The 25441-nt window shown below is 45.8% G+C and overlaps 1 protein-coding gene across 1 annotated transcript in view; it reads right to left on the bottom strand.

Moving 5' to 3' along the window:
• CELSR3 (cadherin EGF LAG seven-pass G-type receptor 3) overlaps positions 1–25441 on the bottom strand; it is a 169046-nt gene that overhangs the window by 77902 nt on the left and 65703 nt on the right. Inside the window, exons 12-31 of the mRNA XM_015427973.1 lie at positions 24986–25154; positions 24017–24158; positions 22224–22344; positions 21417–21600; positions 20250–20351; positions 14949–15043; positions 13857–14066; positions 12578–12761; positions 11338–11472; positions 9156–9336; positions 8753–8920; positions 7041–7167; positions 6168–6402; positions 5774–5856; positions 5542–5711; positions 4899–5016; positions 4052–4131; positions 3418–3544; positions 2490–2603; positions 5–138 (exon numbers count right to left, since the gene is read on the bottom strand). Of these exons, the coding sequence (XP_015283459.1) occupies positions 5–138; positions 2490–2603; positions 3418–3544; positions 4052–4131; positions 4899–5016; positions 5542–5711; positions 5774–5856; positions 6168–6402; positions 7041–7167; positions 8753–8920; positions 9156–9336; positions 11338–11472; positions 12578–12761; positions 13857–14066; positions 14949–15043; positions 20250–20351; positions 21417–21600; positions 22224–22344; positions 24017–24158; positions 24986–25154 (2879 nt within the window). The remainder of the gene's footprint in view (positions 1–4; positions 139–2489; positions 2604–3417; positions 3545–4051; positions 4132–4898; positions 5017–5541; positions 5712–5773; positions 5857–6167; positions 6403–7040; positions 7168–8752; positions 8921–9155; positions 9337–11337; positions 11473–12577; positions 12762–13856; positions 14067–14948; positions 15044–20249; positions 20352–21416; positions 21601–22223; positions 22345–24016; positions 24159–24985; positions 25155–25441) is intronic.

Genomic DNA, 25441 nt, shown 5'->3' with positions numbered 1-25441 from the left:
CCTGAGGTAGCCTCGCTGGCTGGAATGGGTGCGGGCTGAGCGCACGCTGCTGACAGATGAGATGGTGGAAGCTCCCAGGGTGATACGGATGAGACCACTCTCCTCAAACAGAGCTGTGTTGTTGTAGGCATTAGGGCCCTGTGACCGAAGAGCAAAAACATACAGTCACCTTTTTAAAGAAGATGTTTGGAGAATCTTCCGCATACTAAGAGAGCTCTTCCCTAAAAAAGCACTGAGGCCAATATGAAGAACACACTTAAGAATACACATATTATTGGTATAGCAAGATAGCAAGATGCAAAGGAAGATGGGGCACCTGTTTTTTTTATTGATTGCTTCTGTAGAAGAGGGAACTTTAGCAAGAGTGGCTTGTCATATAGGACTGAGGGGTTACTTATAGTTCATTCATCCTCTGTCATCTGAGTGGCTAGAATCTCTTCCTGTCCATAAATATTAAGAAGTACTGGCCATTTTTTCCTTTCCTTTGCAAGTCTCTGACCAGCTTTCTGGATCCCAAAGCTGAGTACTTGTACAGACACTCTATGAACTCAGGTATACAAAATGAAACTGACTCTAAGCATGCATTCTTCATAAAGCTCTTTCTCATTGGTCGCTGAGACACAGTAACGCTCAAGGGCAATGAAACTTCATTGGCAGGACAAGGCTACGCAAACGTGGCTGAAGCATAAGAGAGGGCAACTCCTAGGAAGCACTGATGGCCCACTTGGGAAAAGTTAAAGGATCCATGCTGGATCGGACCACCTGTGATGTGATCCATCTAACATAGCATTGTGCTTCACATAATAGCCAGCCCAATGCCCCTTGAAGGCCTACAAACAGGGCATGGAGGCCAAACCCTTCCCATTATTTCCCCCCCTCTAGTATTCAGAGGGCTACCTCTGGGGGTTCCATTTAGTTATCATGGCTAGCTGTGGATATCTGTATAATTCCCCCTTTAAGGCCAACTCAATTAGTTGCTATCACTACATCTTGCACTGAATTCTTCAAGTTAATTAACAACCCATGAGCCATCCTGGATCACTGGTCCAAACAGCAACCTGTTTAATGCAGTGGTCAGCCATTTTGAGGGAGTATTCTTATTCCCTCAATTACTCTTTGAAGAAGTAACAGGAGGAACAGGGCTTGGAAACTGGGACTGAGTCCCCAAGTTCCATGCTCCTGTCCTCTTCAGTGGTTGAGTTGTGACCCACAACTGGTTCTACCCTCACTAAAGGTGTGTCATGGAGACAAAAATACAGAGGGCCTGTCTATAGGGTTAAACACGTTGATTTAATCTGTCTTGGCTTCCCCAAAGAATCATAGAGGACCCTGCCACACGGCAGGAAAAACATCGGCCAAAGTGCGGCAAATCAGAGCCGCACCAAAGTAGAGATCCCCTGAGCCGCAGCGCCATTGCTCCCCGGCACGATCAGATGCTGGGGAGGAAGCTACCATCAGGAGGGGGAGCCTGCCGAACTGTGCATGTGTGAGCATGCACAGTTTGGCCAGGCGCCGGGGATGCGCCGGCGGAAGGACGCGCCGGCGATCCCACGGCCGGCTTTGATGCGGCCTTCCCAGATGAACCACCATGGTAGGTGGTTCATTTTTGCTGCGGGGTTTTGGGCGGAAGGGCCGGATCAGGAACGGGCGCGCAACGCTTCCCAGATGTTGCGGTGGGATTGCGCCCGTTTGCTGTGGCCCCGATCCGTCCCTCTCCCGGCCCAAAACCTCTCGTGTGACCGGGGCCGTAGTTGAGCAAGGGTGCTCGGAATTCTTTTTGAGGCCTCCAGTAGCCCTTGCAGAACTACAGTTCCCCTGGGGAAAATGGAATTGCTGTAGAACCCAAATGACACCTGTGGTGTTGCTCAGAGAAGGGGAAGGAGAAATTAGATGCTACTGTGTTTACCATAATACAAAATCTAAAGAAAAGGCCCTGCAACGGGCTGCCTTGGTAGTTCTCTTTTAAATGTACTCAATAATAAATAAATAAATGTGTAAAAAGATACTTCATTCTGCCTTTCCTGAATCTGCTGCCCGTCAACGTCACTGAGTGCTCACACATTCTGTAAATACTGGACAGGAAGAAAAAGGTCTTCTCTATCCACTTTCTTCATTCGGTTCAAAATGTTATAACCCTCTTGTGGGTTGCTAGAACTCATCATGGACAAGCGGTTATTGTCATTAATACCCGCATGACAGGGAGGAAAAACCTCAGCAAATGTGATTTCATTCTTCACTGATGCTTTGTGATGGAAAAGAAACATTTGTGGAACTTCTCCCTGCCTAAGGCTGGAGAGCCTTACCTAGGGTAGAATTCTGAAACCATTAGAAGAAAGGCTGGTTACACCGACTTCCATTTTATACCACTGGAGGGAAGTCAGAGTTAAGCAGTAATCATAAGTCTCCAGGGGAGAGGGCAGTGTTATAGCAAAGTCCAAGGCCTGGAAAAAGTTATCTTTCCCTTGAGTAAGGTCAAATGTAGTTCCCACCTGACCACCTCTGTTGGCTTCCTCACTCTGACCCTTTTTGCCAAGGCAGGCTAGCTTCCAGGCTTCCTGCACCTCTTCGTTCAGGACACAGAACAGAACCAGCACCGCCAAGCCCTGTGATGGAGAGGAAGAAGAGGCTCTGAAGTCGACATACCAAGACCATTTATGACTCACTGGAGAGGAAAGCTGGATGCTTATTATCCTATCTCACATGGGATCTGATGGTCCAGATTCTTCTTACTTGTTCCGGAATGCATGGGGGGAAAACACTACATAAACACAAAATATTACTGTTAATATTCACAGGCCCGAGAAACCTAATTAGCACAACCACTCCCTACGGCTTCCATTAGAGGGCAGAATAGGTCCACGTATAAAGCCTGTGTGCTAGAAAGGCTCTTGGGGAAAACATTCCAAACAGATCAGCGCACTAAACATCTGCTAAAGGAAGCCCAATGAATAAAAAGACATGACAAGACTAGCAGATTAGCAGTACTGAAGCAAACATCTGACACCAATCAGGTATTCAGAAAGTTTAGCAAGGTGACTCGGACAAATTTGCTGTTAAAGTATATTTTATGAATGTTTTAGCAAGTATTTGTAGGCAGGTGAATTTCTGCCTTTTCCCTCCTTGAACGTCTTGTTCATGCTTGGCTTTTGTGTAGAGACAGCGGCCAGGATTCAAACCACTGTGCAACCATAGTAATTGTGTGCCTGAGACCTGGACCTCTGTTTCTCCAACAGCAGCACTCCGTGACATGTGGCAACCCTCTTTTGAGAGTCAATGGAAATGAATGTACAGGAAGAAGTATGACTCATCTGGCAAGCAAATTCTTTGGAACAGCTCTCAACAGAAGCCGGTCATCTTCCCCTCTGCCCGTGCCACTAAGTTCCACCTAACCATCTTTGCCCTTGTGCAGAGAGTTACCTGAAGGCTGCAGAGGATAGTGTAGAGGTAGTGGAAAGCCAGGACACTGTTGTTGACAGCCAAGAGGCCAAAGAGCCAAGTAGTGCTAATAACTAGAAGCAGAACGAAGGAGCTGCGCAGCGTCATGCTGGAGAGAGAGAGAGAGAAAGAGCCACCCAAAAGGACAGACACAGAGGTTACAATCTGCAGGTGAGCCGCAATCCAACAGACACCGATGTAGAAAGAGGAGGAAACACAGGAGCCCGCCCACCACACCCATACAGTGTGCTAGGAGTCTGGCTCCTCCAGTGTGACTCTTTATGGGGGCTTTTCTAACTCATAACTCCAGCATTACAAACAAATATTAGTGGAGTAATGACAACACTCACAGTTCCTGCCTCAAGCAACTTCAGTTGCAGGGGAGGCAGGCAGTTCAAACTGGAAGAACATTTGGAAGAACAGACAAACAAACCAAGGGAGTACATCTCAAGACGGAATGACAAGAGACATGGTGGGATTCTACCATGATGAAGGCAGGAAGTGGCTCATGGGGGAATGGTGCTCAAAAAAAAATATTTGCAACAACAACAACAAAAAGCGTTGCTACATAGCAGCCTTCTGGCTATTCACAGTGTTGTGGCTAGTTAATACTCACAGAACGGATTTCTTCTTGGTTTCCTTCTGCCCTGGGGAACACAGCATCTTTGCCACCAGCAAGAACATCACCCCATTCATCTGGAAGCAGACCGGCTGGTTAGGAACAGCTCAGCCCTTGCACAGTGTCACTGTCTTGTCAATTCTGCCCTTCCCTCCAATTCCCCCCCCCCATGGAGGCTTTGGGTTGGATCCTGCAATCCAAGAGTGCAAGGACTGCAGATCTTTCCCACATTCCCCTCCCGCCTAGCAATCCTTTTTGATCCTAGAGAAGTTTATTCCTGGGGTTGCATGGAAGAGATGGGGTGATTTTGTCCCCTCCCCCCTCCCCAGTTCATCCTCCCAACCCATGGGGCTATCCTTCCACTTGGGTCTCTTAACTCCATGAATAAACCTTCCCCGGGGTTTGAAAGGACTACTGGGGGGAGAGGAATGGGGGTAAGTTCTGTGACCACCAGCACTTTCTGCTGTTGGATCGTAGGATACAACCTTTTGTCTGGTGCAGACTGTCCAGCCAGCTTTATTGGAGTTTGCACAAAAAACTCTGTACTACAAGTTCTTGTTCAGCGTCTTGGTAAAATAGAAAAGGAGGAAGAGCAGAAAAGAGGAGAGTGCAATTGTCAAAGAGCAGCAAATTCCGCTGAGGTTCATGAATCTTCAGGAAGAGGAGAATAAACATGATAAATAGAGAAGGAAGGTGAATGAAAAATGAGCCAGGTTTCTCGCCAGACTTTTATGAAAGGTAAAGGAAGTAGGGTGAAGCAGAATGGGATGAAGATACACTGAATGGGGAAGAGTTAAGGACAGAGAGTCTTAGCAAACAGTGACTATATGTAAGCAGTACTTACCAGAATGACAACAGCAATGGGCCCGGCAAAACTCCAGATCAGTTTATCATGAATGGAAATCCAGCAGAAATCTGGGTTCCCGTAGCCCTCTGGATCCAAGCCAACTGATAACCCGGCAGTTGCACAGTACTCCTCCAACACCCCTGGCTTCTTGCAAGGCTTTTGCCCTGGCATCTTAAAGCATATTGTGGTCACTGCAAAACTGCATCTTTTTTTCCTTTTGGTTCTTTTATTTCTAAAGGGAGGACTAGCTGAACTATTTGGCTATTTTGCATAAGGCTTGTATTCTTGTGGAGGCCCACCGTGTTTAAAAATGTCCGAACTATACGATTGCTCCCGACTAATCCCACAAACAATTATGAATGTAGACCTGAAATATTGAATTCTCACACCTTTATGCTTACAACTTTAATACACACAACCACACATTTGATCTGGACAGTGGATGTGGAGTCACTTTGACTTTGGACGTTCTGTATCTTATACCTAATATCTTGGTCACCCAATACTGGAGGAAAGGCAGTTTGGATGACAAGTGACTCTACCGCTTTGTTCCTGGCTCTGTAAAACAATTTACAGGACACATTTCCTTTGATAGGCTGAGGACATCTTAACTTTCTAAGCACATCTGTACTTACCAGTGATGATGGCAGGGACCCCCCAACCGATGGCATAGTAGAACCTCATGGCTCCATAGTTGATATTGCGGACTTCAGTCTGCATGCGGTAGATATGGAGCCCTTGCACAAAGAGCCAAGCAAACGTGGAGAGGAAGAAGTAGTGCAGCAGGATGGCAATCACAGTGCAGAGGAACTAGAAGGAGCAAGATCACCCACCATTGGTAGAAGCCCTCTTAAAAAACACGCCTAGTTGACCGATTTCTCCCTTAACATGATTTCTTTAACATCCCCGCTGACTTTGGAAAGTCCAACAAATACAGTGCCACATTCCCCACAACCTAAGGGCCTATACCAAAACAACCTGCACAACCTTGAATCTTCCCGTTATTGCATTTGTGCAATGGAGCATGGAGTGGGATATCAGTCTAGACATCAGAGAAGAATCCTGGGAATCTCAACTTCTGTCAGAGTTGCAGAGGAAACCTAGAAGCCTGCTGGCTTATCTGTGTGTGAATTTCAGGGCATGCAAATCCTTCACTTAGCATGACTGTTGATCCTTCTTGTTGACCTTCTTTTACAAACCTGTTCCCCTCTCCACATCCTAGCAGGTGAGCTCCTACTGGCTTCCTGGCCTACCGTGTTCAGAGGCTGGTCCTTCCCTCCCCCCTTTCTCTCACCTGGTTTTCAGTTTGGTTGATGCCCAAGAGAAAGAGAAGCTCTGAGAAGAAGAGGGTGACAGAGATGTTACAGTGGATGCCCCGAGTGTTGGACTTGAGACCTTTCAGGCATACCAGGAAGGAGAAGGTCAGCAGCAAGCACACCAGGGAGAGAGACACCAAGGAATAGGTCACAATGGCCAAGGTCTCCAGGTCGCCCTCCAGCTGCTGCGGGGAGAAACCAAAGTAGAAAGGTGTCAGGGAGAAAGCGCAGAGTCTGCATGAACCAGTCTTTTTCATCAGCATAATATTGAGATGGAGATACAGCAGGGCTTCTCCTCAGGCTTCTTCTTTTTCTTGCTCGGCATTGCTCAGATGATCAGGTAGGCCTCCTGCATGTTTAGATCACCCCCTGCCTGCGTCTTGCTACATGCCAGGGCTGTGGCAAGGCAGCCACACTGGTTGATCATGCTGCTGCTTTATTTAAGCATGAAGTAGATTGGGGAGAAGAGTCTAATCTTACAAGAAGGGTTATGTGCTGATGAAGCATCTGAACCCTGCCCTGTCATTCTCCTTACCACCACCACCCATGCTAAGATACTGAAGGTGCTTTTCTCCCCAGCCTGGCTCCAACCCCAGAAGACTGATATAACCCCAGAAAACTGATATAAGGTAGATGTGCATGTTTTGGGTGGGGGGAAGAAATGTACAACCAATGTCATTTCTGTTTTACTTGTGCATCTAGTTTGCCCCTTCATGACATCACAGCATACTGTTCTGATTTTCATCACTGAGTTCTCTGTTTATACATCCGAAAACCATGGATGTATATAGAACTAGAATTCTGGCTAAGGAACTAGAATCACCTCTCGGTGGGAGCTGTCCATCAGGACTCCGAAAGTGCCAAACTGGGAGCAGTGGCAGCGGACGTGCGTGGTATTTCGATACACAAGATCACAGTCCCGTGCTGTCCAGAAACCAGTGGGCTCGATTCTGCAGTCACAAAGAAATCAAAAAAAGAGAGGTCTCTTTTAAGAGGCAAGCATGAAGATACTGTTGAAAGGTACTGGTACTAGTATGGTTTTTTGTGAAGGAAATAGTTTTTCCATTTGGATAGTTTAGCTACCTCTTCTAAGGGATCTGGAGGGAGTTGATTATCTTAAACAGAGAAGCCACCCCAGTAGATGGCCAAAGCTGATTAATTCAGCCCTTAACAGAAGAGGACACTTCAATGTATCAGCTCTGTGGGACAGCAACACAGAAGACCAGTTTCACGTTTGTGGAAGGGAATGTGGTAGGGATTGCTGATTTCTACTTATTCAGCAGTGACAGTGAGACAGATATAGAGCAGGGGAAGTACTTATTCACCGTTTGGTAACCAGCTGAGCTTTCCTCCTGTTCTCTGACCATACCACTATCTCCTTAAACCACTGCAGCCACTCCTTAAAATGATTTGCATCGACTTTAAGGGTTTTCTTATCACTTAACTCTTTATTCCAGATTTTGGGAAGGGGGTTGGACTAGATGGTCTGTATGGCCCCTTCCAACTCTATGATTCTATGATTCTGAATCTCTTTGGAAGTCTCTCCCTTATACCTAGTTTTTCCATCTATGCAAGGTCATAGACTATCTTTTCCTTTTGTTACAATAGGGATGACCAAGAGAATGAGCTATGATCCAGGAAGTGCACAGTTCAAATCTTGTCCTGGCTACAGATTTACTAAGGGGACTTAGGTAGGCAGCTCTCTAGCTTACCCAACAGGGATGGTGTAAGATTCCAACAAGATAATGTGTACAAAATGCACTGAATGCTTCAACTCTCTATGAGTGCCACTTCTTATTCTTTCCTCCCACTTCTACTTTTGTGCTTTATGTTACGTTGTTCCTTGTGTCCAAGCAGCCTCTCCCCTCTTCCTCAAAGCCACCTCCTTCAAGACTTTTCTTGAAGCACTCTTCTTTTTCTTGAACCGTCCCGCCTCAACTTGCTTCTCTAATCACCTGACTTCATTCTACCTCTTTGTTAATCCCAAACTCCGCCCGATCCATATCTTGTACTAGGCTGGAACCACATCTCCTCAGTTTCTTATCTGTTGATGCCAAATGACTGCTCAGTAGCAGTAGTAGTTATCAGTGTTTAACAACAACATCATACCCTTGCCCAGAGGGAATGCTGAAAACCAAGGATAATTACTCTAAAGTGAAAGGGAAGCAGAAAGCAAATTCTCATGTGATGACTTATGGCTGAAAGTTGAACCCCCTTCTCTGGCATTTGAGATGAGCTGACAAAAAACCTCTGTCTGCGTTTGATCTGTGATGGTTGTTCCACATGTTCAAGCTGTGATGTGGTTACTGGGAGAGGAATATTTACACACAAACTTTGTCTAAGGAACAGATAAGTAAAGCACTTCTTTCCAGTGTCACACAAAAAAAAGCCCGGGGCTGGACTAGATGCTTGGTTTCCCGTGATCGAGCCCAGTGGTCTGTCCTCTGACCCTGTGGACTCTCCCAGAAAAGTCCAAAGGCAAATGAAAGTGAAGAAAGAGGGAAGAAAACATGGTGCAGCAGCAAATGAACTTACTGGCTAGAGTGATTCCACTGAACACAGAGGGGCTTGCTGCGGTTGACAGTCTCAAGCAGGCGGAATTCTAGCACTAAGGGTGTCTCCAAAGTTCCCTGGAGAAAGGTGTGATTGCTGAACACAGACACACTCACTATGGGGGAATTCATAACAGGGTTTTTGGGGAGCCTGTAAAGAACAAAGAAGCCTTGTTACAGGGTGCCATTTGGCGCCAATCAACCTTAGACTGTTAGTGTCATAACAGTACTGGAGTGTGAGCTGCCTTTGCAGACCCCAAACAAGCTGCTTCCTAATACTCTTGACAGCAAACGTAGGTTGCCCATAGGGTGCCCATAGAGAGCTGGCAGTGCTCAGAAGGAAGCCTAACAAAGAGCTCAGCAGAGAAATAAGCAGCAGTTGGTACCTGAGATTGCGGCGATCCACCTGGTAGCGGGCAGGCAGAAGCCCTCCAAGTGTGCGGTAGATTATGAGGATGAGGATAGTTACAGCAGGCTCAGGTTCTGGCAGGGAGTGCTTTGGGGGGGAGCTTTCCATGGTGTCATTGGTTTCACTGCTGGCTGATACAGATGTAGCGGTGGTTGGAGCTGGAATTAGGGAAGCAAAACAGGAAGGGACCAGTGGCACTGCTGTCATGGAATACGGTCTCTTAATCATGGGTGCTGTGCACTTCCTATATGGACTTTATGGATATGTTTGGCACGCAAGGCTTGACGGCATCTTCCTTAGAGGTTTTTTGGGTTCCTTGTGGAAGTTTTCCTTAATTTCTTCAGCCTCGAAGAAGCAGGCACAAATGAAGAGGTGTATTCTTCATTCTTAGAATGGGTTTAGAAAGGGCGATCATGTGCCATGCTGGGTTCCAACACAAAGAACAATCCCATAAAGTTAATTCAATACTCAGGGGGGGGGGGAAACCCATTGTGAAAATAGTGTCTATCAGAGCATGCTCAGAGCAGCATCATATTAAGCCTTTAAAGGTAAAGGTAAAGGTTCCCTTGCTCGAAAGCCAGTCAAATCCGACTCTAGGGTTGCGGTGCTCATCTCCGTTTCAAAGCCGAAGAGCCAGCACTGTCCGAAGACATTTCCGTGGTCATGTCGCCGGCATGACTAAACACCAAGGTGCATGGAACGCTGTTACCTTCCCACTGAAGTGGTACCTATTTATCTACTTGCAATTTCTTGCTTTCGAACTGCTAGGTTGGCAGGAGCTGGAACTAGAGATGGGAGCTCACTCCGTCATGTGGCACACTCGGGTCTTGAACTGCTGAACTACCGACCTTCCACAGCCTGCAGTTCAGCGTCTTAACCACTTGAGCCACCGCAGCTCCTTTAGAGAGGCACAAATCAGAAGGTTCAATAAAGTCATGCGGGGCTTGTGTACTAGCATCTGTATAAGCTGGCTGTACCCTATACCCTATGAATCTCTCAGATTTGGAATTCAGTGAAATCTGCTTTCCTCTTAATAGACAGAACAGTGGCTAAGAAGCTTTGCAACTTAACCTTTTTTCTTAAAGACAGCTTAGGTAGAATAGGAATGACATGCACTCGTATACAGGATTGATTTCTATGGGGTACGCCAGGGTACTGTGTATTTATCAGAACAGTTTTAAATAAAAGTTTTATTAATTGATTGTTTATTGGCTGGGAAATGCAGGGTCTCACTTTGGACCTGGAACAAACAAACTAACAACCCTCACTATCTCACGTAGAGACTGAGGGCTGTGTCCTACGAAGAACGAATGTTTCATGGTAGCATTCTGTACCAAGTTTTAGTGGTTAATGCTTTAATTCAGTCAAAAATGTTTTAATCTCCATATGACTGCTGAAAGAAAAGCTCCCTCACAGGTGGGTCCAAATGACCGCCAGACTACTGTCTTGCCCCAGTTGGAGGTAGGACAAATGACAAGGAGGGGCAGAGATGTCCAGTGTTGTCACTGCATCCCTCCTCTGGAGTCTTCTGAGCTTAGCTTGTAAGTCCAAAGGACTCTTCTTGGTCCTTTTGGAGTAAAGGTAGCTGCTTTTCCTCAAGGACAAAGAGAGAACAGCTGTCCTTGCAGCCTGGGCACTGAATCGTTGAGAAAGAGCTGGTCTGCAGCTAAGGATCAACATTTCTTCCAGCTCCTTCCCTCCTGACAAGCAAGTGGTCTCTGTCCCTGTTAAGCATGCCAACTACCTTTGGAGCAGTGTTCCTTCTAAACTGAGTTAGTGTGAGCTAGCTCACAGTTTTTTACCCTCCGGATCACACTTTTTGTCTTAGCTCAGGAAGGATGGCTCCAGAGCAATCTAATAGATGCAATAGCCAAATCACTCGCTCACAACTTTGATGCCAGTAGCTCACCAAGCAGAATTTTTTTTTCTCACAAGAATCCACAGTTTAGAGGGAACATTGCTTTGGAGTCAATTAAGCAATGGAGTCAAGAGCTCTAAGCCAGAGCATTTGCAATGAGAAGTCTGTCTTAGCCATGCCCTTTGCTCCTCTAACTGCCCAAAGAACAATAAATGGTAAGGTCGAATGCCCATGAAGGAGGCAATGGTTTCTTGGTCCACTGAGATGGGGCTCACAGAGAACAGACACAGCAGCCATTTACCTTCTACTTTGGGAGGTGTAAGGACTATGTGGGTGTGTGGGTCCCACATGGCCTGGCCGCGGAAGAGGCTGCTGTGATAACGAGGGTAGCGTCTCCTGGTGTTAGTGGTATTCTCCATACGGTCAATGCTGAGCACTGTGTGGGGAAAAGTGAGAGAGAATAAGTTGGAGATTTCAGAGTTGATCTTCCTATGTAAGAGCAGAGAAACAAAGTGGGAAATGTCTCATTGAAAACTTAAATGTGTACATGCTCAGAGGCACCTGTAACCACAGGCACAAATATACTGTGAAGTATATTTAAATCTCTTAGGGCTACTTCCCGTGTTTCTTTCTAGCAGCATTGCTGTGTAAAGATAGTGCAGCTGTAGTAAAACTTATACATATTTAAAAGAAAAGACATGCATTTGTTTGCTTCTCTGGAAAATAGATCAGTGCTTTGCATGTGTTAAGGGGGGATATGCACACCAGTATTAAAAGAAATAACATGGGAAGGTGCCCTCCATTTGTAGATACTTGCTCACAAAACTGAGAGAAGAATGAGGTGGGACTCAAGCAATGCATCTGCATCTAATCTCCCAGTAACATTCTTTGCATTCTCTGATAGGAATGGGAGACGACATAGGCAACTTCTCTGGTACCTTATTGTAAAGATGCCTGCATGTTTCTGCACTGGAACTTCTCAGGCCATCATTTTTGTACTCTAGACCTAAACTGTAACATGTGGGACAAACTCCCTAAAATAAAGCAAGAGTGATATACTATGGGAGAATACTGTATCATCATCATTGGCCAGGGAATCCAGACTAGGCACCATGCTCTGATCTCATGTGATCATGGCCCAGTTTGAAGCAGCATAGTCACAGTCTCTGGTGAAACAGTTCAGCTCTTAGTCAGACGATTTAAGTCACTTTGGCTCCTATCCTAAGGACACTTTCCTGGAAGAAAGACCCAGGGGACTTACTTCTGGGCAGGCCTGCTTAGTATAGCTCCCTTAATCATCACCATTGCTGTAAAAAGGCTTTGCGTCTGATACAGGAAGCATGCTAGCTACCATGCCCATCCCTAATGGCCATTCCTTATTCTGGCCACCTTCACTTTCATTTACTTATTTATAATTATTTGTTGCCTTTCTACGACTAGCAGCATTCATACAGCCCTGCGGGGTGGGGTGGGGGTGGGGTCAATGGACTACCATATCAAAACTACACAGGCCTTCTGGCCCCAGCTGAGTCAATACTTACCAATATTGGGGGTTACCACACCAACAGGGTTGAGGTAGGTGAGTTTCATGTTGCTGGCCAGTGTGCCGGTGTACTCTCTCAACTGTTCCATCAGGCCTGCACTACCGTGATCGTTCTGTAGCAACGTGTCCCAGTGCTCCCGGTTCTCTAGCGCTAGCACTGAGCTGCCAGCCTTCAGCAGGTTCTGGGGACAGAGAGGATGGACAGAACATGACGCTCTAAATCAGAGGTGTCAAACTAATTTGTTACGAGGGCCGGATCTGACATAAATGTCACTTTGTCGGGCCAGGCCATGTGTGCTGTAAAACATAATGGCAGGTATTGGCGATATAAATTCTATAAAGGACAGCAGTTAATAAGCTCCAAGTTGTATTCTCACTGCAAGGCCCCATGGGCTGGGAGGGATGGTGCAAAGGAAAACCATTATGGAGAGCCAGTGATGCAGCACTGGACAGACATTCCCACGCTGCTTGACTGCTGCAGATGAGGTTGTTCACATATTGCTGAAGAAGCAAACACGCCACAGTCACTTGCTCAGTGGATTCACATGTGCTGGAATGCTTTGGTCATACGAAAAAGTTACCGCGCTACAGAAAAAGTGCCCTCTATGTATGAGGAACTGGAAAAATGTTTCTGTGGCTGCCACTCCGGCACCAACTTCTTTTTAGATGCAGAGTCAGGATCAGTTAAGATTTGTGTGTGTGTATCTGGGTAAGTTCCGAGTCCAGTAGCATCTTAAAGACCAACAAGATTCCCAGGGTATAAACATTCACAAGTCAAAGCTTCCTTTGTGCCTTCTCATCTGGGTAGTTTGAGAGTTATTTCCCAGACCTGGTACAGAGCCACCAACCAACTGCTCCATAGCACATAATGCAAAGCCTACTTTCAGCTAGCCGAACGAACAAAGTGCCATAAGATTTTGAATGCAAACCAGGAACCCTTTAGTTCAGATGTCTACAGCAAGGCCATCTTTCCTCAAAGTCAAAGCTTCCTTTGTGCCTTCTCATCTCACAATGAGCTCACAATGCACATTGCAAGGCTTTTAAAAACTAGTAGGAAATATTCCATTACATTTACGTGGGCCTTTCTTTAGCCGCATCCTTCGCAAACCGCTTCCTACAGCTGCAACTGTGCTTAGCAGTCAAAGCACTATGATTCTTGCCACCCCCGCCTTTAGTGACAGTCTACTTGCCAGTAAGGTTGGAAAGAGCCATTCCAGAAATCCAAATTCCCCTCCATCCAATTTCACCACATATTGAGTCATGGAAAAGGTGCCTACCTCATTGAAGTGGGCATCTTGGGTGGCTGTGAGGCCAAAGCCATGCTGCCTGCTCTCAAATGCCATCAAGCGGGACAGCAGGCGGTATGTGATATGAACATCATTGCCAAAGTAGCGCTCCATCTGGTCTGTCACTGCCCGTAGCTGGTGGGCCAGTTTCTTGGCTTCTATGGTATTCAGTTCAGTTTCATTCCTTTCCAGACCCTCCAGCTAACAATACAGAAAAGGGAAGGGGGATTGTAAATTGCATCCCAAAACAGAAATTCAGTTCCTATCTCCTGGTTTAAAGACTAAAACTAAATAGATAGTAAAAGGATTTCTTGGGTAATGCAGTAAATGCAGCTGGGGAATCATTGGAAGCCTGTACATTGATGTCCATTGTTGACAGAGAACAACAAGCCATTTCGAGTAGTCAACTATAAGGAAAATCACTGTGTCAATGGTCAGGATCTAAAATTTACTCTTAGTCAGAAAATGATATCACAGCAGTTTACTTCCCCAGAGAAAAGTAACATCTGGTTAACAGATGGTTCTGCTATTTAACCCTCTGGAAAAAGGACTGTGGGATGAAGCAGTGATCTCATCTTGAAACCAAACCAATTTAATAAAAGAGTAAGTTTTGAAACAGTTTCCAGAGCCCGAAGGTTTAATTCTCAGCATCTTTTCTGAGATGTTCTCATTTTATTATATGTTTCCTTTGCCGTGTTGTTTGAAAGGCCCATGTTGGTCTAAGATGGAAATAAATTTACCGTGCACAGAGTATTGTCATGCCATTTCCTTCTCTACAATATAGTTCAATTCAATACAAAAATATCCGAATGGACAGAAAGAAAAATTACTACTGTAAAATATAGGCAGAAAAGCATTATTGTATCCCAGTCAATGAACTGCAAAAATAACAACTGAGAAAACAACTTTTGACATAGCACCATATCCTACATGCTGATATCATGCGCTATATGTGCTGTACCTTGGGTATGCTATACAGACTAACTAGGGTGTCGGTGTAGGCTGGTACACATATTGTGTTTCTTGCACAGGTCTGATGCATTGAATGCATTGAATGAGCACCATAAAACAGTCCACACATACCAGTGCTGAGAGCTCCTTAAAGGCGGGTGATGTGCAGTTGAAGAGATCTGGTTCCATCCAGCCTCTCTCCTCATCACAGTACCGAACGGCCGCACCTGAGAGAAGGAAGAATATAAACGTTGCAAACTGAGAGGGCCGTTCCCTTGCAGTTGGCCAGGGAAAGACTGCTGAGACAACAAAGCACTCTGCCAGATCAGAATGACTGAGAATAGCATTGGCAATACCAGTAACACCGAGGACCAGCACCAGTGAGGGAACCAATTCCGAGGAGGCTTTACAAACCCTGCATTTCATTAGCAAGTAATTTGCTAACAATTCCGATTTAATGTGCATTAATTTGAGCTCGTGGGCGTTCTCCCAAATGCTGAGATTAAATATTTTCAAGCTGGGAGAGTTGTCGAGAACAGAATTTAATCAGTCACCGATTCTCTGTGTCTAGTGTGTCACATGGTATAATAATGTTCTCCATGATTGGATGGCTAAAAAGGCTTTTAAAGAGCAGATGCCGTAAAACAGGGAATCCCACATCACTGATCCTCATATCTGTGAACTCTTCTAGTTTTTTAAGTCTCTCTGGAATACCACAGCAATCACTCAAGCCCTTGAGGGTGGATAGACACATAGGTGCTGAAGATCAGTGTGGAATCAAAGTTTTATCGGGCAATATTTTGTCAGTTTCAGATTGAGTACTATGCTTGGCTCATGCACTCCTGAGAATGGGATTTTGTCAGTTTCAGATTGAGTACTATGCACTCCTGAGAATGGACGGTCTCTCACTGAACGCCTGCAGAACCCATCGCATGACAGGTGGGGGGTCTTAGAATGCTTGCATTACTGTGTAAGGTGCTCCCCAAAGTAAAAACTATACCATTCAGGGATAGCAGGAGTGACATCCCTGCCTCATACTGTGATCCTTTCTTCCCCCAAATGTAGGTAGAATCCACATATGATAAATCGCTTGGATTGCCTCATCTGGGACAAGCGCAACCTACTTGCTCTGGGTTGGGAATAATTTGTTCATTTCGTCCACGTAAAGTTTGCTTGCAAAATTTAACATATTCGGCGACAACACGTTCAAGAGGAGTAATTCAGCAAACACATATTGGGATGACTGGAAGGAAGAGGAGGAGGAGAAGCCTGGAGGACGATTCAGAACGGGCGTGCAACAGGAAAGGAGAAGATTAAGCACTCCATCCCCCCACGGCCCCCCTGCTTCTCAGATTCACATCAATCTATCTTGCATCAAGTTTATACAGGCTCTGACACTGCCTGTGTATTTTCCAGGGTTTTTTTGTTTGGTGGGGGGAGGGGTTGACTTGAAGGGTTAGAGACTTACATGTCTTACATTAAGGGAATGTGACCTTCTCAAGCATTAACCCACTGGGCACTGCACTAAAGCACAAGATTGCAACAGTTTGTGCCACGACACAGCCATGCAGCTTTCTAGAACACTAGAATGTCACCAGGATCACCAGAGCCAACAGGCCCACGCTATTGATATCTATATAAAAACACAATATAGATATCTAGTGGGAGCATTAAGTCGTCCTTAATGCTATCCATCAGTTATCACGAACAGCACCAGCACTATCATCCGCATGACCCGCACCAATTGCCATCCTCACCAGTGGCACTAGAAGTGTGTTTGGCAGTGACCTGAATGGGAAAAACATCAGGAGGGTAACAACAGCTGTGATCCCTTAACATTCCAAGTTGGTCTAGTCAGTCTGTCATTTTTGTCATTTTACAAATGGAAAAGTTTGAAGTTCTGCCAGGGCCAGGATTATTCAAGTCAATGCTGGAGCCAAGAGAACTCATGAGAAACGACGGGCTTCTCCTCTCACAGTTGAACTCTCTGATGTTCTCTACATCATCCGCATGCTAAATCTGGTGCACTGACACTCTCCTAGTCATCCCAGAGGCCTCAATTGTGGTAAAGTACACATTCTGCATGTACCAGGCCCCAGGGTCAATCCTTGGCATCTCAGGCATGAAGGCAAGGAAAAAACCATGTCCTTGGGCAACGGCTGCCAATGAGGGTAGACAGAAATGGAGTAAACCAAGCAATGCTGTAGCTCAGGACTTGATCTGGTAAAAACATGCTCTGTGGCTCATACCTGGCTCAAATTACTTTGGGTCAGCATGTCTTAAAAGGAGCCACAAAAGACAATGTGGCTTGTATGCATAAGTAGTTAGGAAACCAGTGTAGCACTCTGCAGACATTACGTTGTGTTGCAGAGCAGAAAGCCTGCCAGCCATGTGTTTTGGGAGTGTGTGATGCGATTGCCATAAAATTGGGTTTGGGCGACACATGGATTTTCCATATGTGTACAGCTTCCATTCACATGGTTCACGTGGATTTTCCATTTACTTGTAGTGGTTAAGAGCGTGGACTCTAATGTGGGAGAAGTGGGTTTGATTCCCCACTTCTTCACCTGCAGCTGCTGGTGTGACCTTGGGTCAGTCACAAGTTCTCTCTGAGCTGCTCTCTCCAGAGCGGTTCTCTCAGAGCTCTCTCAGCCCCACCTACCTCACAGGGTGTCTGTTGTGGGGAGGGGAAGGGACAGGAGATTGTAAGGCGCTCTGCGACTCCTTCGGGTAGTGAAGGGCAGGGTATAAATCCAATCGTCCGTGCTCTTAACCACTACACCAAAATCGCTCTGATTTTTTTCTCTTCTTACCAGAAAGAGACAATCATGGCACTCATATGAACCAAGAAAGTGACACATTTTTTAAAAAAAGTATTCCACTAAAAATGTACAAATGCACCAAGTGAATGTTTCTAAAAATGTGTATCAGTCATCTAAGGGGTCAGGATTGGCCACAGCTCCTTGAGGAACGTAACATGTGAAATAGCCTTTAGTTCTAAGAGGTAGCCAAGAATTCCTTTAGCTTCCCTTGGATTATCCAGTAGTGGGAAAGCCAACACAACAGGCAGCAATTAGCCTCCTTTCTCATGCTCTAACTAGCTTTCTGAGCGGTTCTCTCAGAGCTCTCTCAGCCCCACCTACCTCACAGGGTGTCTGTTGTGGGGAGGGGAAGGGACAGGAGATTGTAAGGCGCTCTGCGACTCCTTCGGGTAGTGAAGGGCAGGGTATAAATCCAATCTCTTCTTCTGCATGTGGAGAAGGAGCGGGGAATCAAACCTGGTTCTCCCAGATTAGAGTCCGTGCTCTTAACCACTACACCAAACTGGCTCTGATTTTTTCTCTTCTTACCAGAAAGAGGCAATCATGGCACTCATGTGAACCAAGAAAGTGGCACGTACATTTTTTTAAAAAAAGTATTCCACTAAAAATGTACAAATGCACCAAGTGAATGTTTCTAAAAATGTGTATCAGTCATCTAAGGGGTCAGGATTGGCCACAGCTCCTTGAGGAACGTAACATGTGAAATAGCCTTTAGTTCTAAGAGGTAGCCAAGAATTCCTTTAGCTTCCCTTGGATTATCCAGTAGTGGGAAAGCCAACACAACAGGCAGCAATTAGCCTCCTTTCTCATGCTCTAACTAGCTTTCTCCAGTTATCAATACCACTCTTTGGCCAAGGCCCATGGCAGAGAGGAGGAAACAAAATGCATCCTACACCAAGGCACAATACAACATCCATTTCTCGGAGCACCAGAATTTAGCAGGGTATTAGGCCATTCAAAACTGATGAAAGAGCATCAAGGCAATATGCAAACGAGCTAAGCAGGTTGATTGTGACTGCAAGTGGTTTTCTGCAGGTTAGTGTTTGGGGAAAAGGTAAGGAAGCTGGTGGTGGTGAGGATGGTCACATGGGATTACAAGGAAATCAGAGCCAGGCAAGGCATTAGTAAGAGTGCCAGCAGCCCTGTGTGACAGGTGGGGAAAGTGTGGGGTCTGGTGGTGTCTCAGGCAGGAAGCAGGAAATGGAAAAGCCACACAGAGCAGCCCTTATAAAGCAGGACGAGATGGGCTCAGTTTGGAATGAGCTCACCTAAATTAAGCTCATCAGGAACACAATACAGCTCACACCTAAAGGCCTCACACCTCCAAAGCCATTCTAAGCCCCTCATGGTCCCCTTTCCTGGCAGCAATAACATTCCAAGTACAGGGTCCCTGGATGTGTCAGGGGTCTTTGTAACCACAACGCTGTTGCAGAGTTCCAGGTCCTACTGAAGACCCCAACAGCAGCCCTAATCCTCAGAGCTACTGCCAGGTAATTGTCACAGGAACTGGGGTGACCTGCCCACTAAGTGGACTTAAGACAATTGTCTAGGGTGTCAAAGTGAAGGGGGGGTCAGGTCACTAAAAGAGGCTTGCCACAGCAAGCAGTTGGCGCAGTGGCTGGCCTGGCTTTCCTTCCCCCACCCCCATGAAGGAAGGACTCCCTCCTTCCTTGCTGGCAAACTTAGCAGCTCTTACAGGAAGCTGCCTTATACTGAATCAGACTCTTAGTCCATCAAGGTCAGTATTGCCTACTCAGACTAGCAGTGGCTCTCCAGGGCCTTATGCAGAGGTCTTTCCCGTCACCAACTGCCAGATTCTTTAACTGGAGATGCCTGGGATTGAACCTGGGACCTTCTGCATGCCAAGCAGAGGCTCTACCACTGAGCCGTGGCCACCTCATCTAGCCTTCCTTCCTCTGCCCCACCCCCTTGAGGGAAGGAGGGAGAGAGAGAAGGTGGCTGCTTGTTCCATTGCACCAGGCAGCGTTCCAGCCCTCTGGTAGGTGGGAGCACTCCTGGCTCAGGCTGCCCTGGCTCAGAGCATGGCTGGCAGGTGGGTGACAATGGGCAGTGCCCAGCCAGGTGAGTGGTGGTGGGGTGCCTGCCTGGCCATGTAAGCAGCCTGTGGTACCAGAAGCTGTTGGGACATCCCTGAGCAGGAAAGAAGGGAAGGAGACAATTGAATCAGTGGGAAGGACTGGTGCTGCTGAAGCTGGGCTGAACTAATTCTCAACTAAGCCCATATGGAATTTCTGGGCTGTGAGACATTATACTCGGACACCCCCAGTTCCGAACTACAGCTGGATCGCTATAGTGAAGGTTCTGTTTGTTCTCATGAGTGTTCTTTGCAGGACAGCAACCATCCTTGATTCTACATTATAACTCCCCACTGCTTCAAGCCCTTCTGGACAACAATGGTCCTTAGAGGTTAGCTTGAGTAGCACAGAAAAGCACGGCTAATGAAGAAAGGCAATACAGAAAGTATAAACAAACAAATAAATAAATAAGAGATGTAGTATCTTAGCAGAGAAGACTTAGCAAAGTGTCTAGCCTCTCTGAGTCTGAACAGTGTAGAACCACCTTATACACATTTGCCTGCTGAAAAGCTTACCCAAGGAACCTTTGGGACAAGGTACTGCCACTGGCAAGCCAAACTTGGTCTGGGGCCACCACACTCCAGCTTTCAGAGATTTAGGGCATGCATCGTAGAGCACTGTGAAGGCAAACACAGAAACTAAGTCATTTGGAGTCAAGGGGACGAGCTCCATCCCAAAGATAGAACGGAGAGCACTTCAAGGAAAAGGCCAAGCACTCCTCAGTGTTGACCTTCATCAACTGAGGGAGAAGTAATACGAAGTCATGTTTAAATAGTATTTACGAGTGTTTATAAATAAAAATATCACCTAGAAGGCAAAGTATCGCAGATATAATAGAGGGCCAGATGATGACATAGGAGAAAATCCAACCTGGAAAAGGGGGGAGCAGGGCAAGGAATTATAGGACCAATCAAAGAATGTTACGATGTGAGTTACCAAAGAACTGATTTATCAACTTCTGAACTGGTGGAAAGGTAGAACTGGATTGGTGTGGTGTGGTGTGGAGTTTCGACAGATTTATTGCTATGCCCAGGGTTTGTATGAAGTCTCCTATGCCTGATGAATGTCTTAAAACATAGCAGAAATAGCTAACTGTATTATAATGAGAAATGAACAACAGGATTAGCATATTGAAAATTAGATAATATGTAATAAATATTGGAATAGCAAATATAACATTCAGGGCAATCCTTTTTTCTGTTTTCTTTATTGCAAACATTACATGTTAGGTATTGTGATCCATTTTATTTTGTTTTCAAAAAGAGATGTAAGGACACCTCTGCCAGATGTTTTAGGCTTATACGTCAGCCACCAATGTCTTACTGCTGAAGTGGTTGTCCTGCTTTTTTCTGAACCTTTCTGTGCTTTGCTGTTCCACTTTCCTATATTCTTATGCTAAAACCATGGGTTATCGAGTGGAGGGGGCACATTTTTTCCTTCCAAAATTAAGCTCAAAAGACCTTTCACCTCATACAGGTTGCTGTCTGCCTGCAAGTCTTTCTTCTAACCTACACTTCCGTCCAGCACATCATAATTTTAAATGATCGTTTTCTTTCCCCAGAGATAGACATCCCAGCTCTGATTGATGAGGCAGCTGCCAGTGGGCTAAATTCCCTAGTATGATGGGGGGGAGAGGAGGCTGCCTCAGACCTGTTTTAAAAATATCCCTGGCACAAACTCACCCTGACAACCACTGGGAGTCACCTCTGCAAAAGGACTGTCACAACTGTTGCACTGTCGGCCAATCACACCTGGCCTGCAGTGGCACTGGCCCGTTTCCTGATCACAGGAACGGGAGGAGGAGCCAATGGGATAGCAGTCACAGGGAAGACAGGTGTCACTTCCTTTGGGACGATAATGGAATTCCTGTGGGAAGAAGGGAGAGGAGCAGGGAAGGTGGTTAGAGCTGGGTCACAGGACGAGGGGGAGTGGTGGGAGTAAAGGGCTGACAAAACTGGAGGCGAGGGATACAGGCCACAAAGGGAGCCTATTGAAACAGTGGAAGAAAGGGTGGGGAGAGGAGGCCTGGTGGGATAAAGAGAGGGCCACAGTTAGGACAGCAGAAAGCAGAGGCAGCCCAGTAAGCCAGGATGAATAGGAAGACCATACAGTGCTACTAACAGTTACTTCTTCCGTTACAGAAAGGGTTGTCCTCCCACTGTGCTTTTAGCCAACTTCTGCTTTGAATCTTCCCTGCCCATCAGATCTCTGAGGCACTAAGATGAAAAGTAGCTCTCCATTGGGCCTCTCAAGAATTCAGAATTTTCCACCGACTCTTCTCCTAGCATTGGAGTGGGGATCTAGGAGTGGCTGTGTGCTAACAGAGGCTGCAAGGGCTGAGAGAGGGGAAAGGTCGAATATTACAAGGAGTCTGCAAGGGTCCCCATAGAGGAAATAGTGAGTGAGACTCATTGTATTAAAAAATGGATGCAGGTGAAAGGGAATATTCCAGATTATGAGCTGTGTCAAGAGTTGGTCCAGAATCTCACCTTACAACGACATTGCCCATTGGATTTATTACAGTCTGGGTCAAATCCTTTGGCTGCATCACAGTTGCAGGGTCCACATGTTGGGTTTCCCCACCAGCCCTTGGGGCATTGTTGGTCCATCCTGCAAGAGACACAGGGTGTGGATACCTGAGGCTCTGCATCCAGGGCGCCGCCTTGTTGATGGTCCGATTAGCAAGTGAAAGTACAATAGCAGGCAAACCTTTAGCTGATTTTAATATTTACCTGTTTTAAAGTTTAGCCTGTTAGGGTTTAATACTAGTTGTTTTGCCTTTTTGTCAAGTCACTTTATTCACAGTGTTTTCTACAAAGGTAACTAATACCTTTAACAAAACATACATAATGACCTTGGATGAAGTGGGGGGTGTTGCAAAAACTTTCATTAGCAGTTTAGGAAAAAAGCACTCCCTGGTTGCAGTCAGACAGGCTGCACCAGTTTATGTTGTATTGGAAAGTTTTGATCAGACAGCACACCTTGAATCAGCATCACTGCGCACTCGCTCTGTGGTCCAGATTAGTGCTGCATGTCAACCACAGAATGCGCTGTCTGGTTTTAAAAAAAATTTGGGTGCATATGTGCCTATGTGCACATTACCAACAATTTTTTAAAAGGCAGACACAGACCTGGAGGTTCACACTTCCCAACCAGCTTCAGTTCACAAGGAAATTCATAAGCACTGACATTTTTTAAAAAAAAATGAAATTTCTTAAGCGCATGTATGTCCATGTGCTGAAACCAGAAGCTGTTTGTTTGTTTTTTGAACGGAATGCCAACGACTAGGGAACGGGAGGTAGATGTTGCTGTCTGATCATGCACTTTAAATCCAACAGGGAACAGCAACAACACTGGATCAAACTGCTCATCTGACCGCAGCCCCTGTTTTGCTGATTTTCAGCAGTTGGGAAGTACTGATCCAGAAAGCACCCTCTCTCTCAATTGGCTTTACACAGCCAAATCTAACTGGCTAGGTAATGTCGTGGTGTTCTCGTGTCTATTATGGCACTGCCAGTTGACTGGATGAATATTTTTGGGAAGAATACCAGTCTCTCTCCTGCCCACATAGCACAGGAGCAAGAGCAGACCAGGGAAGCAAGGGCAATGAACAAAATGTTCAGAATGGGAATATTCACCCCATCTCAGAAGCAGTATTTTTGCTCTCCAAAATGAAATGGGCAAACATTTGGCACAGCTTTAGAGACAATCACGTACTATTTGCTTCATGTCTCCAAGGCTAGGTCTTATTTTCGGGGAAACAGGATATTTGCTTCATGTCTCCAAGGTAGAGGAAGCTGGGGGAAGGGTCTGATTAGCTAATGAAAGTGGCCTGGATGCCAAGGCACAGGGGGATGAGTCTCAGTGTCTTATAGTCTCTCCAATAAAGGGGTAACAAGAAGATGTATCAACAAAATAGCATTATCAGCTGGTAACAAAAGCTCATTCTCTGACTGCCTAAGCCTTCCGAGGGCCAGCTCTCTTAAAAGCTTTGGGCTTCTAAGTAGGTGCCATCTACCACATTGAAAAGTAATCTATAAACTAGAACTTAGAAGAGGAATATACAAAGAACTGTATTCAGTAGGTGAAACAGGAGCCTGGTTTTCCTTCTCCATACAGGAACCCTACAGGGATCCCTGGGGCAAGGAAGTCCATATAAACCAGGGAATAGACTTCAGAGGTGGATAAATGTCTCTTGGTTAGGCATGCAGGATGCTGAAGCATCTCTGAATAGATACAGTCCCTAAATAAAGCACATGCACCAAACGGTGCATAATCTCACCTGTGCTCACAATATTGTCCAAAGTAGTTTTCTCCGCACTCACAGACATAGCCATGGGGTGAACCTGGCTTTCGTCGACACACTGACTTGTTCTTGCAAGGGTTCAGATGGCAGGCATCAACACAGCTCTCACCATAGTAGCCTGGAAGAACAGACAGACACTGCCATGGCCAGAAAGAGTACATATTTTCAGGGAACCCCTTTAAAAACATGTGTCAAAGATGGGATAATTCTCTAACACAGACCAGAATTTATTAGAGCGGCTCTCAGTGCAAGCCAGCCCTTCTGAATTATGTCCCCCCCCCCCGATTAAAATTCTGCAACAAAGAAACCCAAAGGCCACATTCAGAATACATTATGCAAACTGTGAACGTTATGCACTTTTATTTGATTTACATTTTTGTGGCCCAAAGTATTAGTTCAGTTGACTATTGAATTAGGAAATTACTTTCATTTCCCAATGACTGGGTTTCTTGAGGAAGCCTTGGGTAAATGAGGCTGTTTGAAGGTGACAAGAGGAGGCAACTTGGGACACTAGATGTCACTTTATAGTGCTCAATGCTCAGTCATTCCTGGCAGTAAGAACAATCATTAAACCCTGGCCAAATTGGTAAGAAAACATTGGTGCTTGCAAAAGAGTCCTCCCCCCCCTCCCTTAGTTTACTGCTTTTGTAAAAAAGATTTATAACCTCAATTTGTTCAGATGGGTGTTTTTGCTTTGCTAAAGGCACAAACGAGTTATTATGTCAGGGAGATACAATGCAGAAGTAAATGGGCAGGAATAATGCACATGAATAACCGTAAAATGCCAATGGTAAAGTACCTGTGAGAAGGCTAAAGAAAAATAGTGGAGGAGGAACACGGGAAAGGAAACAAATCAAAAAGAGAATATAAGAGGGGAGGCCAAGCAATGGTTAGAGACAGAATGAGAACAAAAACTGCAGCCCGTGCTGCGTGTCCACCTCCTACCTGGCTGGCACACACAAGAATAGGTTTGCCACTTGTCCTGGCATATACTGTTGTCTGGACAAGGACTGGAGTCACAAGGGTTGGCCACAGTGCACCCTGCCTCCACGTTCAAAGTGCTGCTGGGCTTAACTAACGCATTCCCTGTGGGCGTGTCACCTAGGTGCACTCCCTGAAAACCAAATGGAAAAGGCATGTCAGGTAGGCTTTCCAGGATTTTAATTTTTTTTTAAAAAACAAAGAACTTTTGCTTGAATGATTCCTTCCAGTTTTACAAGAGCATCCTTGTCTCCATCTTTTATGCTGCATTCCTTCCAGTTTTACAAGAGCATCCTTGACTCCATCTATTGTCAATCACTTAGGTTTCCCAACCAGCCAATATGTAAGAACCTTTTGGCCATCATCTCCTAGGGTAGAAAGTGTTCTGGAAAATCACCCATCAGCTCTTGCCAAGATGTG

Source organism: Gekko japonicus, unplaced genomic scaffold (genome assembly GCF_001447785.1).
Source record: "Gekko japonicus isolate JY-2015 unplaced genomic scaffold, Gekko_japonicus_V1.1 scaffold980, whole genome shotgun sequence".
In the NCBI taxonomy this organism is placed as follows: domain Eukaryota; kingdom Metazoa; phylum Chordata; class Lepidosauria; order Squamata; family Gekkonidae; genus Gekko; species Gekko japonicus.
This window is presented reverse-complemented; position numbering and strand designations above follow the sequence as displayed.